A 13,683-nucleotide genomic window follows, 5' to 3' on the forward strand; every position below is an offset into this window, starting at 1 on the left:
AGCGGTTCAAAAGTTATCAAAAAATATGAAATAAATATGGGAGCATCTCTCTAATGTAATAAGATGATCCAACGGAGGGATTGTCAAAATATGCATCTATGTGTCCTCGGCAAAAATAATAAGTATTTCAGCTCACTGCGACATAAATATATACTGAAATATTTGTTTTTTTGTCCAGGACACATACAGTCGTATTTTTTTAATCCCTCCGTTGGATCATGTTATATTATAGGTGTGTTGGTTCAGTAATTTTTTTCAGAATTTTTGAGAACTTTTGCATCGTTGAAACCCTTAACTAGTTTTGTGGCAAGCACTTGTAGAAAATCTTACTCCTATATAGGTAAAACTGTGTCTACCATAGCTTGCCACAGAACTAGTTAAGTGTCCCTAAACTTTTAGCGGTTCAAAAGTTATCAAAAAATATGAAATAAATATGGGAGCATCTCTCTAATGTAATAAGATGTATATATATATATATATATATATATATATATATATATATATATATATATATATATATATGTTTGATTGATGATGGAACGGAAGATGATTTTTAAAAGCAGAGAGAAATGCATCTCGTGAGCACGGGCAAGGGTGTAAGCAGCCGGTTGAGTAGTGGCTCCCTCCATCCACATGTGAACCGGTAGGGCCCAAGCTAGGTTGCCAATCACGGCTCCTCGTCCGCTTCTCCACCCGTCGATCATCTCCCTTCATTCTTCCGTCCTTCCTTTTGATCTCGAGTGGTACACCAAGAAGACGCTCCCTACCACTTAAGCTGCTGGCCTATAAATTCGCAAGCTCCCCAACGGCATTAACCACCAGACCAGAGTAGGGCCTTCGATCAGTAACCAGCTAGACCAGCAAGCAAGCGAGCCATGGCAGCGACCTCCTCCTCCTCCTACGCCGTCGCGGTCGCTCTCCTCTGCCTGCTCGCCACCAATGGCTGCTGCGGCTGCCCTGGACCCGCACCTGCCCCCACACCTACACCTACACGTGCCCCCGCTACCCCCAGCCCCGTCCCCGTTACACCTCCACCTGCGCCAGCTCCCCCCAGCCCCGTCCCCGTTACACCTCCACCTGTGCCCGCTACTCCCAGCCCAGGCTCCGGCTCCGGCTCCGGCAGCACCAACAGCTCCTCCGGCGGCTGGCTAGACGCGAGGGCCACCTGGTATGGTGCAGCCGATGGCGCCGGGCCGGACGACAATGGTGGCGCGTGTGGATTCAAGAACGTGAACCTGCCGCCGTTCAACGCCATGACGTCGTGCGGCAACGAGCCGCTCTTCAAGGACGGCAAGGGATGCGGCTCCTGCTACCAGGTCAGAACCGGCATTGCAGTTGCTTCACACTGACAGTAGAGTGCTGATGGGTCTTTGATCGTCGCGTTCCATTGTGTTTGCGTGTAGATAAGGTGCGTGGGCAAGGCTCACCCGGCGTGCTCCGGCGTCCCCGAGACGGTGATCATCACGGACATGAACTACTACCCCGTCGCCCGCTACCACTTCGACCTCAGCGGCACTGCTTTTGGCGCCATGGCCAAGGACGGCCGCAACGACGAGCTCCGCCACGCCGGCATCATCGACATGCAGTTCAAGAGGGTGCCGTGCCAGTACCCGGGGCTGTCGGTGACGTTCCATGTGGAGAAGGGGTCGAACCCGAACTACCTGGCGATCCTGGTGGAGTACGCGAACGGTGACGGCGACGTGGCGCAGGTGGACCTCATGGACGGCGGCGAGCCGACGGGGGCCTGGAGGCCGATGAGGCACTCGTGGGGCTCCATCTGGCGCCTGGACACGCGCCGCCCGCTGCGGGGGCCCTTCTCGCTGCGCGTCACCAACGGCTCCGGCAGGTCGCTCGTCGCCGACCAGGTCATCCCCGCCGACTGGCAGGCCGACGCCGTGTACAGCTCCGACGTCCAGTTCGATGATTGATCGCGTTCGATGATCCATGGAAGGCATGCACGTCCATGCATGCATGGATTTCTTGTGCTAAGCTATATAGCTGAGACGTCGCCTGTGACGTCCGGTGCGTGTCCTCGTCGTGTGCTAGCTATGTGTGTTATCATTTATCGTGTCCTACTATCCTTGTATACATATACACGTGACATTTTTTTTTTGCGTCGATACACGTGACAACTTTAGTTTGTGGGATTTGGAGGAGAAGGCTGGTATATATACTGTACGTATAGCTATTCTGTCTCGTACCTGCAGCTATAAATTTATGTTAGAAGTCTCTCCTCCCTGCTCCGTGGCGGCTGGAACCCTAGCCGCCGCCAGGAGAGGCCATCTTTTAGCGCTGTCCTCCGGCGGCTCCCCTTCGCTGGCGACCTCAGTCGTCGGTGATGAGGAGAGTCGCCGTATCCATGCGCGTGGATCGTTTTTACTCCCTGTAGCTTAGGGTTTTACGTTGTTCATCGTCTTCGCTTCGGCGGCGACGATGGCGGCGCTGAATAAAGATTCTTCGGATCCTTCCTTGACAAGGCCATCGGTCCTATGGTTGGGGATAGATTTGAAAACCAGACTGTTCAAGCAAGGATGGCGTGGCGGCGGCGGCATCCTTGTGGTGGACCTGTATCCTCGGGCTCCGTCGTTGCGACGACGTTTGCTCAAGCGTCGGCGTGGAGCTTGGGAGGTAATTCAGGAGCGGATGCAGATTGTGGTCTGCATCGATGACATCTAGAAAACAGAACGTGTGCTGGGTTCGTGGTTCGTGGATGGCGGATATGGTTTCCTCCTTCGGCGTCTTAGTTGTGGTGGGGTGCCAGATCTGGAGTTCGATGGCGTGTCCGGGATGTTGCCCCGGTGTGATTCGTTCAACGGCAATGGCTTCACTTTTGATGAGCCACCTTCGAGGTCTGCAAAGCTGCATATCAGCGATGAAGCCGCGTCGAGCTCGGGTGAGGAGGTGATTCGTCATTCTTTTCTTCGGTGGCTGCTGTGATGGTGCCGGAGGCAGGTGACGGATGTTGGTGTCAAGTTTAGAGATGTTCTGTTATCTTTTCAGTTTTGTCATGTCGGTTTTTACGTGACTTGTGTTTTTGTTCTTTGTGATATGAATGAGACACGTATTCCTATGCAAGAAAAGCTATAAACTTATGTTTGTAATCTTATCATGCAAAAAAAATTGTTTGTAATGTCTATTGTATTATATAAACAAGTTTACTATATCACTTGAGCTATATGTAAGGCGCCTGAAAATTGAATTCAGGCCAGTCGATTTTTTCTGGCCATTGATTGTTGCTCCAAGATTCATGCTTATTTTTCTTTTGTCTGTTGTGTGCTATGTCTTGTTTCAAGCTAGGAATTTTTGACTAACCTAAATTTGGGGTTCAGTCAATTCCTTCATGGACTGATGCCCGGTTAGCTGTGCGACCGAGCTATATCTATTTAGGCCATCTGACGAATCAGCCCTTCCCTCTCTTCCTTTGTTTTTATATTTCATTTTCCGCTTTTCTATTTTTATGCATTTTTGCTTTTTAGTACTTTCTTCTTCCGTCCTTATGGGTATTTTTCGGACTGTAAATGTATGCATGCAAGTGCTATATAATAAGTGCGTTAATTATTTTATTCTTACTTAGCACAAGTGCGTTAAGTGACGCTGGGTCTGTATGATCGTTGTTTCTGCCGAGGCGGGATTTGGGGCGGCGCTTACGCCGCCGTTTTGACTGTTTCTCGAGGGAACAACCCTTCGTTGCGTCCTTTCATTCCTGTTGTCGTTTTCCTTTGGTGTGTCCACCATGTATACGTCATGTGGTGAAGTGGGCGTCCAGTGCCCTGGGGGCAGTGGTTCCTGTTCGTCTCCTGCATCGTCGTCCATGCTGTCGATGTATTCAGAGTCGGAGTCGAGCATGTCAGTTAAGTCATTGACAGTGGCTATTAAGTGGGTGGTGGGTGGGCCGCGAATTTCTTCGTCGTCCGTATCCCAGTCCTGCCGGACATAGTTCGGCCAGGATCCTCCTGACAAGGAGAGAGACCTTAATGAGTTCACTATGTCGCCAAAGGGCGAGTGCTGAAAAATATCCGCGGAGGTAAACTCCATGATCGGCGACCAATCAGATTCGATAGGAATGGGCGCAGGCGGCTCGGAGTCCATGGCCGGAGAAGGATCCGGCAGTTTAACAACACGGCTCTCGTGCAAGGTAAGGTCGATGTTTGGCTCGACTGCCGCTGAGGGTAAGGCCTCCGTGGCAGGGTCCATCCACCCGTCCATAGACGGCGCAACTGGCTCCGAATTGAGGGTCAGAGCGGCTACCTGTGCGATCTCCTGAACACTGTCCGATGGTAGAGCTAAATCATACTCATCGTGACCGCGTGACGCACAAGGCAGAGGCCCGAGGCCGTCGAAGATCAAGTCTCCACGGATATCGGCCGTGTAGTTTAAGCTTCCAAGCCTGGCCTGGTGGCCAGGGCCGTAACTTTCAATCTGCTCCAGATGGCCAAGCGAATTGGCCCGCAGTGCAAAGCCGCCGAACACGAGGATCTGTTCGAGGAGAAAAGTCTCACCCTGGACTGCATCACTATCGATGATAGTAAGAGCCATCAAGCCTAACAGCGACGACACAAAGGAACTCTCAATGAAAGCACCAATGTCGGTGTCAAAACCGGCGGATCTCGGGTAGGGGGTCCCGAACTGTGCGTCTAAGGCGGATGGTAACAGGAGGCAGGGGACACAATGTTTTACCCAGGTTCGGGCCCTCTTGATGGAGGTAAAACCCTACGTCCTGCTTGATTAATATTGATGATATGGGTAGTACAAGAGTAGATCTACCACGAGATTAGAGAGGCTAAACCCTAGAAGCTAGCCTATGGTATGATTGTATGTTGTCCTACGGACTAAAATCCTCCGGTTTATATAGACACCGGAGAGGTTAGGGTTACACAAGGTCAGTTACAAAAAAGGAGATACACATATCCGTATTGCCTAGCTTGCCTTCCACGTCAAGTAGAGTCCCATCCGGACATGAGACGAAGTCTTCAATCCTGTATCTTCATAGTCTAACAGTCTGGCCAATGGAGATAGTCTGGCTGTCCGGAGACCCCCTAATCCAGGACTCCTACACCCTAGAAGACCGACTCCTCGCTCGAAGCGGAAAAAGTCTTTAAGGACTTGAGACCTCTCGAACAGCGACCATCTCTCGCCTTATCATGACAGTCAGTTTTCGGCTTTCTCTACTGAGGTGCTCGTCCGGAAGAACCGGGACACAATCGCAGTAGTTCTCCCAACGCTACCTTAGCCGATATAGCGGAACGTAAGGTACCAAAGCATGGGAGTCGGGCAAACCCGACTATTGACCCAAGACATGATTCAGAGCTAATGCATATAATGCTATAAGTTCGGGGTGCCGCACCGTCGAAAGTGTTCGGACTTCTCATGCCGTATTATGGGGTAAACGAAAGCCCCTGGCGTACTGACCGTACCAGAATGTACAGATGCAAGTTGTTGTAAATGAACATACAAGAAAAAAGGGATGGATAATGCAATAATTAATAGACTAATGCTATGCATTGTTATTTAAATAATACGTCGAAGCGTACTGATACAAGTAGTGCAATAAGCGAAAAATAGGACTATTTGGCATGTCCTATCCAAGGGCAAGCTGCGTAAGGATAGTAAGAAGCGGGTATATCGATTATTATTAGAGATCACCTGTGGGTTCCCTTGTACGTCTTAGTTTCTTGCCTCCTTGGTTGTTCCTTTCCGTAATGTGTCCGGCAATCCTACTGCCGGAAAGGGCTTCCAGAGAGTAAGGTCCTGAAAGAGAAAAAAATGATAAAGGTATGCAGCCCCTAGGGAAGTTAAGCCGCCTTGCGGGACGTGCCCTGATCGTGCCCCCGCCTATGCCCATGGTATTTTCAGTGCGTAATTATGTACGCGCGGCACAGATTTCGTCGCTTGAATGGGACTAGGACGGGGGCCGAATTGCTAGGCGAGCTCTGAACGTGCCAGGCGGTCCTGTTGCAGGTTACTCTGGACTCGCTTGATGGTGTCCGGGGGCTGTACCGCCGAATTGGTGGTTTGCCTTAGAAGGCTGCTTTGTGCTTCTGCTGCGAGGGCCGTAGTGTGCTCTTCCGTGCGGAGCGAGCGTTCTGTATTTCCATTGACTGTTATGACCCCACCTAGGTCCTGGCATCTTGAGCTTGAGGTATGTGTAATGCGGTACCACATTGAATTTTGCAAAGGCGGTCACCTGAGCAGTGCGTGATAGCCACTTCGGAACGGGACGATATCGAAGATTAACTCCTCGCTTCGGAAGTTGTCTGGAGATCCGAAGACCACTTCCAGTATGATTGAGCCCGTGCAACGGGCCTCTACACTTGGGATGACGCCCTTAAAGGTGGTTTTGGTGGGTTTGATCCTTGAGGGATCTATACCTATTATGCGCACTGTATCCTGATAGAGCATGTTCAGGCTGCTACCGCCGTCCATAAGGACTCGAGTGAGGTGAAATCCGTCGATGATGGGGTCTAGGACCAATGCTGCGGATCTGCCATGACGGATACTAGTGGGGTGGTCCCTGCGATCGAAAGTGATCGGACAAGAGGATCATGGTTTGAACTTTGGGGCGACGGGCTCTATCGCATAGACGTCCCTGAGTGCACGCTTTCGTTCCCTCTTGGGAATGTGGGTTGCGTATATCATGTTCACCGTCTTCGCTTGTGGGGGGAACCTCTTCTGTCCACCAGTTTTCAGTGGCTGGGGCTCCTCCTCGTCATCACTATGCAGCCCCTTGTCATTGTTTTCGGCATTCGACTTGCCGGCCTGGTTGAACACCCAGCATTCTCTGTTGGTGTGATTGGCTGGCTTATCGGGGGTGCCGTGGATTTGACACAAGCGATCGAGTATGCGGTCCAAACTGGACAGGCCCGGACTACTTCTTTTGAATGGATTTTTCCGTTGACCGGATCTAGAGCCTCTGAATCCGGCATTGACTATCGTATCATCGGTGTTATTGCCATTATTGCGGCGCTTTTGTCTGTTACGACGTGGTCTGCTGTTAGCATCTTTGGTATCCGAAGTGCCCGGATTCCTTGATGTGTTGTTGCTGCGAACCAGCCAGCTGTCCTCGCCCGCGGAAAAGCGGGTCATGAGTGTCGTGAGGGATGCCATAGACTTTCGCTTCTCCTGGCCGAGGTGCCGGGCGAGCCACTCATCACGGATGTTATGCTTGAATGCCGCTAAGGCCTCTACATCTAGACAGTCGACAATTTGGTTTTTCTTAGTTAGGAACCGTGTCCAGAATTGCCTGGCCAATTCCCCTGGCTGCTGAGTTATATGGCTCAAGTCATCAGCATTCGGTGGTCGCCCATAAGTGCCCTGAAAGTTATCAAGGAACGCGTCTTCCAAATCCTCCCAACTACCGACGGAGTCTGCTGGCAAGCTATTCAGTCAATGTCGAGCTGGTCCTTCGAGTTTTAGTGGGAGGTATTTGATGGCATGCAGATCATCACTGCGAGCCATGTGGATGTGAAGGAGGAAATCCTCAATCCATACAGCAGGATCTGTTGTACCATCATACTATTCGATGTTTACGGGTTTAAAACCCTCCGGGAATTCGTGATCCATAACTTCATCAGTGAAGCATAGGGGGTGTGCGGTGCCTCTGTGCCGGACTATATCACGACGCAGTTCATATGAGTCTTGTCTGCTGTATTCGGCCCGGCCAGATTTTCTTTTAGTGTATCCGGCGCGACGGTCGTCATCCCGCGTTGGCGCACGCCCCCGTGACCTGTATATCGACCTTGCATGTTTTGCCCTGCTGTCCAATACGTCTCGCAGGTCCCGTGTGGTGCCCCGGGCCTTGGTATTTTTGTTTGAGTGGCGGCGGTGTGCAGGCTGAACTTCGGGCTAAAACGCCTCTCTAGCTCGGCCACGAGGTGGCCGGTCAGCCGCATCGTACACTGGTGATGTAGGTTTCAATTCTTCCTCCTCGAGGTGAGGTAGCGACCTGCGCTTTGGGTATCTCTTGAAGGTGTGCTCGAGTTCGTATTCCTCGACCGCAAGGACTTCGGTCCATCTGTCTGCTAGCAGATCTTGATCAGCTTGAAGATGTTGTTGCTTTTTCTTCAAGCTATTTGTTGTGGCCATAAGCCGGCGCTTGAAGCGCTCCTGCTCAACGGGATCCTCACGCATGATAAATTCTTCATCGCCGAGGCTCACCTCGTCTTCGGAGAGAGGCATGTAATTGTCCTGCTCCGATTCTCCAACTGCTGCCCGCTCTGGAGGGCTAGCTTGTTCACCCTCCCTCTCTAAATCGTGCTAGAGGGGATTGTTGTCGCCTTCGGCACTTTTCGGAGTGTTATTGTATCTTGTGCCGGTATCACTACTTTTACTATGGCGGGACTTAGAGCGGCGCCGTTGACGTCGCCGCTTGGGTTGCTTCTCGGATGGGTCATCCTCCGCTGTCTCGTCGCCATTGCCTTCTTTGGGGGTGTCCACCATGTATATATCATATGGTGAGGTGGCGGTCCAGCGCCCTGTGGGCGGTGGTTCCTGTTCGTCCCCTGCATCGTCGTCCATACCATCGATGTCTTCGGAGTCGAAGTCGAGCATGTCGGTTAAATCGTCAATAGTGGCTACTAAGTGGGTGGTGGGTGGGTAGCGAATTTCTTCGTCGTCCGCATCCCATTCTAGCCGGACATAGTTCGGCCAAGGTTCTCCTGACAAGGAGAGAGACCTTAATGAATTTAGCATGTCGCCGAAAGGTGAGTGCTGAAAGATATCCGCCGAGGTGAACTCCATGATCGGTGCCCAGTCAGATTCGATAGGCACGGACACAGGCGGATCGGAGTCTGTGGCCGAAGACGAATCCAATGGTTCGGCAACACGACTCTCGTAAGGGGTGAAGTCAGTATTCGGCTCTATTGCCACTGAGAGTGCGGCCTCCATGGCGGGGTCTATCCCTCCGTCCTTGGATGGCGCAATTTGCTCCGGATTGAAGGCCGGAGTAGTTGCAGGTGTGATCTCCCGAACTCTGTCCGACGGCCGAGCTAAATCATGCTCGTCGTGATCGTTCGGCGCACCTGACATGGGCTCGAATCCGTCGAAGATCAAGTCTCCGCGGATGTCGGCAGTGTAGTTTAGGTTTCCGGACCTGACCTGATGGCCAGGGGCGTAGCTCTCGATCTGCTCTAGATGGCCAAGCAAGTTGGCCCGTAGTGCGAAGCCGCCGAATACGAGGATCTGTTCAGGAAGGAAAACCTCGCCCTGGACCGCATCGTTACCGTTGATCGAAGGAGCCATCAAGCCTTACGGTGACGGCACAGTGGAACTCTCAATGAAAGCAGCAATGTCGGTGTAAAAACCGGCGGATCTCGTGTAGGGGGCCCCGAACTGTGCGTCTAAGGCGGATGGTAACAGGAGGCAGGCGATACGATGTTTACCCAGGTTCGAGCCCTCTCGATGGAGGTAATACCCTACGTCCTGCTTGATTGATCTTGATGATATGAGTATTACAAGAGTTGATCTACCACGAGACCGTAGAGGCTAAACCCTAGGAGCTAGCGTATGGTATGATTGTTGTTGTCGTACGGACTAAACCCACCAGTTTATATAGACACCGGAGGGGGCTAGGGTTACAAGGGAGGAGATCTACATATCCGTATTGCCAAGCTTGCCTTCCACGCCAAGGAAAGTCCCATCCGGAAACGGGATGAAGTCTTCAATCTTGTATCTTCATCGTCCAACAGTCCGGCCAAAGGATATAGTCCGGCTGTCCGGAGACCTGATACGTCTCCAACGTATCTATAATTTTTGATTGCTCGATGCTATATGGGCTTTATTATACACTTTTATATTATTTTTGAGACTAACCTATTAACCCAGAGCCCGATGCCAGTTTTTGTTTTTTCCTTGTTTTAGAGAATCGTAGAAAAGGAAAATCAAACGGAGTCCAATTGACCTGAAACTTCACGGAACTTATTTTTGGAAGGAAAGCAACCAAGGAGACTTGGAGTCCATGTCAAGGAAGGTTCGAGGAAGCCACGAGGTAGGGGGCGCGCCCTCCACCCTCCTGGGCCCCTCGTGTCTTCCCTGACGTACTTCTTCCACCCATATATCTCCATATACCCTAAAACGATCGGGGAGCACAATAGATCGGGAGTTCCGCCGCCAGAAGTCTCCGTAGCCACCGAAAACCAATCTAGACCCGTTCCGGCACCCTGCCGAGGGGGAATCCCTCTCCGGTGGCCATCTTCATCATCCCGGTGCTCTCCATGACAAGGAGGGAGTAGTTCTCCCTCGGGGCTGAGGGTATGTACCAGTAGCTATGTGTTTGATCTCTCTCTCTCGTGTTCTTGAGGTGATATGATCTTGATGTATCACGAGCTTTGCTATTATAGTTGGATCTTATGATGTTTTCTCCCCCTCTACTCTCTTGTAATGGATTGAGTTTCTCCTTTGAAGTTATCTTATCGGATTGAGTCTTTAAAGATTTGAGAACACTTGATGTATGTCTTGCCGTGCGTATCTGTGGTGACAATGGGATATCACGTGATTCACTTGATGTATGTTTTGGTGATCAACTTGCGGGTTCCGCCCATGAATATATGCATTGGGGTTGGCAAACGTTTTCGTCGTGATTCTCCGGGAGAAACTTTGGGGCACTCTTTGAGGTTCTATGTGTTGGTTGAATAGATGAATCTGAGATTGTGTGATGCATATCGTATAATCATATCCACGGATACTTGAGGTGACATTGGAGTATCTAGGTGACATTAGGGTTTTGGTTGATTTGTGTCTTAAGGTGTTATTCTAGTACGAACTCTAGGGCTATTTGTGACACTTATAGGAATAGCCCAACGGATTGATTGGAAAGAATAACTTTGAGGTGGTTTCGTACCCTACCATAATCTCTTCGTTCGTTCTCCGCTATTAGTGACTTTGGAGTGACTCTTTGTTGCATGTTGAGGGATAGTTATGTGATCCAATTATGTTATTATTGTTGAGGGAACTTGCAGTAGTGAAAGTATGAACCCTAGGCCTTGTTTCAACCCATTGCAATACCATTTATGCTCACTTTTATCATTAGTTACCTAGCTGTTTTTATATTTTCAGATTACAAATACCTTTATCTACCATCCATATACCACTTGTATCATCATCTCTTCGCCGAACTAGTGCATCTATACAATTTACTATTGTATTGGATGTGTTGGGGACACAAGAGACTCTTTGTTATTTGGTTGCAGGGTTTCTTGAGAGAGACCATCTTCATCCTAAGCCTCCTACGGATTGATAAACCTTAGGTCATCCACTTTAGGGAAATTTGCTATTGTCCTACAAACCTCTGCACTTGGAGGCCCAACAACGTCTACAAGAAGAAGGTTGTGTAGTAGACATCAAGACCCCCTAATCCAGGACTCCCTCACTGGTCCCTCCATATTATTGAGTCCCCTTCAAGCGTGCCTTTTCCAGTCATTCTCCCCTCATACCGCGATTTAGCGAGACCTATCTTCTTAAGGCCAGGAATGAAGTCAACACAAAACCCAATGACATCCTCTATTTGATGGCCCATGGAGATGCTTCCTTCCACCCTAGCGCGGTTACAGACATATTTCTTTAGGACTCCCATGAACCTCTCAAAGGGGAACATATTGTGTAGAAATACGGGCCCGGAATGACAATCTCGTCGACTAGATGAACTAGGACGTGCGTCATGATATTGAAGAAGGATGGTGGGAACACCAGCACGAAACTGACAAGACATTGCGCCACATCACTCCTTAGCCTTGGTATGATTTCTGGATCTATCACCTTCCGAGAGATTGCACTGAGGAATGCACATAGCTTCACAATGGCTAATCGGACGTTTTCCGGTAGAAGCCCCCTCAACGCAACCGGGAGCAATTGCGTCATAATCACGTGGCAGTCATTAGACTTTAGGTTCTAGAACTTTTTCTCTGGCATATTTATTATTTCCTTTATATTCGACGAGAAGCCAGTCGGGACCTTCATACTGAGCAGGCATTCAAACAAGATTTCCTTCTCTTCTTTGGTAAGAGCGCAGCTGGCAGGACCTTCATACTGCTTTGGAGGCATGCCATCTTTTTCGTGTAAACGTTGCAGGTCCTGCCGCGCCTCAGGTGTATCTTTTGTCTTCCCACACACGCCCAAGAAGCCTAGCAGGTTCATGCAAATGTTCTTCGTCACGTGCATCACGTCGATTGAAGAGTGGACCTCTAGGACTTTCCAGTAGGGTAGGTCCCAAAATATAGATATCTTCTTCCACAAGGGTGTGCGTCCCTCGGTGTCATTCAGAACAGCTAGTCCGCCGGGACCCTTTCCAAAGATTATGTGTAAATCATTGACCATAGCAAGTACGTGATCACCGGTACGCATGGTGGGCTTCTTCCGGTGATCTACCTCGCCTTTGAAATGCTTTCCATTCTTTCGACATGGTTGGTCGGGAGAAATCGACGATGTCCCAGGTACACATTCTTCTTGCATTTGTCCAGGTATATACTTTCGGTGTCAGCTAAATAGTGTGTGCATGCGTGGTATCCCTTGTTTGTATGTCCTGAAAGGTTACTGAGAGCGGGACAATCATTGATGGTTACAAATAGCAACACGTGCAGGTTAAATTCCTGTTGTTTGTGCTCATCCCACACAGGTACACCGTTTTCATTCCACAACTGTATAAGTTCTTCAACTAATGGCCTTAGGCACACATCAATGTCGTTGCCGGGTTGCTTAGGGCCTTGGATGAGAATTGGCATCATAATGAACTTTCACTTCATGCACATCTAAGGAGGAAGGTTATACATACATAGAGTCACGGGTCAGATGCTGTGATTGCTGCTCTGCTCCCCGAAAGGATTAATGCCATCCGCGCTTAAACCAAACCATATGTTCCTTGGATCACCTGCAAACTCAGCCCAGTACTTTCTCTTGATTTTTCTCCACTGTGACCCGTCAGCGGGTGCTCTCAACTTCCTGTCTTTCTTACAGCCCTCTCTGTGCCATCGCATCAACTTGGCATGCTCTTCGTTTCTGAACAGACGTTTCAACCATGGTATTATAGGAGCATACCACATCACCTTCGCGGGAACCCTCTTCCTTGGGGGCTCGCCGTCAACATCACCAGGGTCATCTCGTCTGATCTTATACCGCAATGCACCGCATACTGGGCATGCGTTCAAATCCTCATACGCACCGCGGTAGAGGATGTAGTCATTAGGTCATGCATGTATCTTCTGCACCTCCAATCCTAGAGGGCATACGACCTTCTTTGCAGCATACATACTGTCGGACAATTCGTTATCCTTTGGAAGCTTCTTCTTTAATATTTTTAGTAGCTTCTCAAATCCTTTGTCAGGCACAACATTCTCTACTTTCCACTGCAGCAGTTTCAGTACGGTACCGAGCTTTGTGTTGCCATCTTCGCAATTGGGGTACAACCTTTTTTGTGATCCTCTAACATGCGATCGAACTTCAGCTTCTCCTTCTGACTTTTGCATTGTGTCCTTGCATCGACAATGACCCGGCGGAGATCATCATCATCGGGCACATCGTCTGGTTCCTCTTGATTTTCAGCAGCTTCCCCCGTTGCAGCATCATCGTATTCAGGGGGCACATTGTTGTCATCGTCCTATTATTCTTCGTTGTCTTCCATCATAACCTCTATTTCTCCGCGCCTCGTCCAAACATTATAGTGTGGCATGAAACCCTTATAAAGCAGGTGGGTGTGAA

The 13,683-nt window shown here is 49.9% G+C and overlaps 1 protein-coding gene across 1 annotated transcript; it reads left to right on the forward strand.

Annotated features, from left to right (window-relative positions):
* Nucleotides 1–837: 837 nt before the first annotated feature.
* Nucleotides 838–2,122, forward strand: LOC119270404 (expansin-B7-like). The gene is made up of 2 exons (XM_037552407.1): nt 838–1,316; nt 1,404–2,122. Exons 1-2 carry the CDS (start codon nt 876–878, stop codon nt 1,926–1,928), a joined length of 966 nt encoding a protein of 321 aa, XP_037408304.1. The 5' UTR covers nt 838–875; the 3' UTR covers nt 1,929–2,122.
* Nucleotides 2,123–13,683: the final 11,561 nt, after the last annotated feature.

This window comes from Triticum dicoccoides, chromosome 3A (genome assembly GCF_002162155.2).
Source record: "Triticum dicoccoides isolate Atlit2015 ecotype Zavitan chromosome 3A, WEW_v2.0, whole genome shotgun sequence".
Classification (NCBI taxonomy): Eukaryota; Viridiplantae; Streptophyta; class Magnoliopsida; order Poales; family Poaceae; genus Triticum; species Triticum dicoccoides.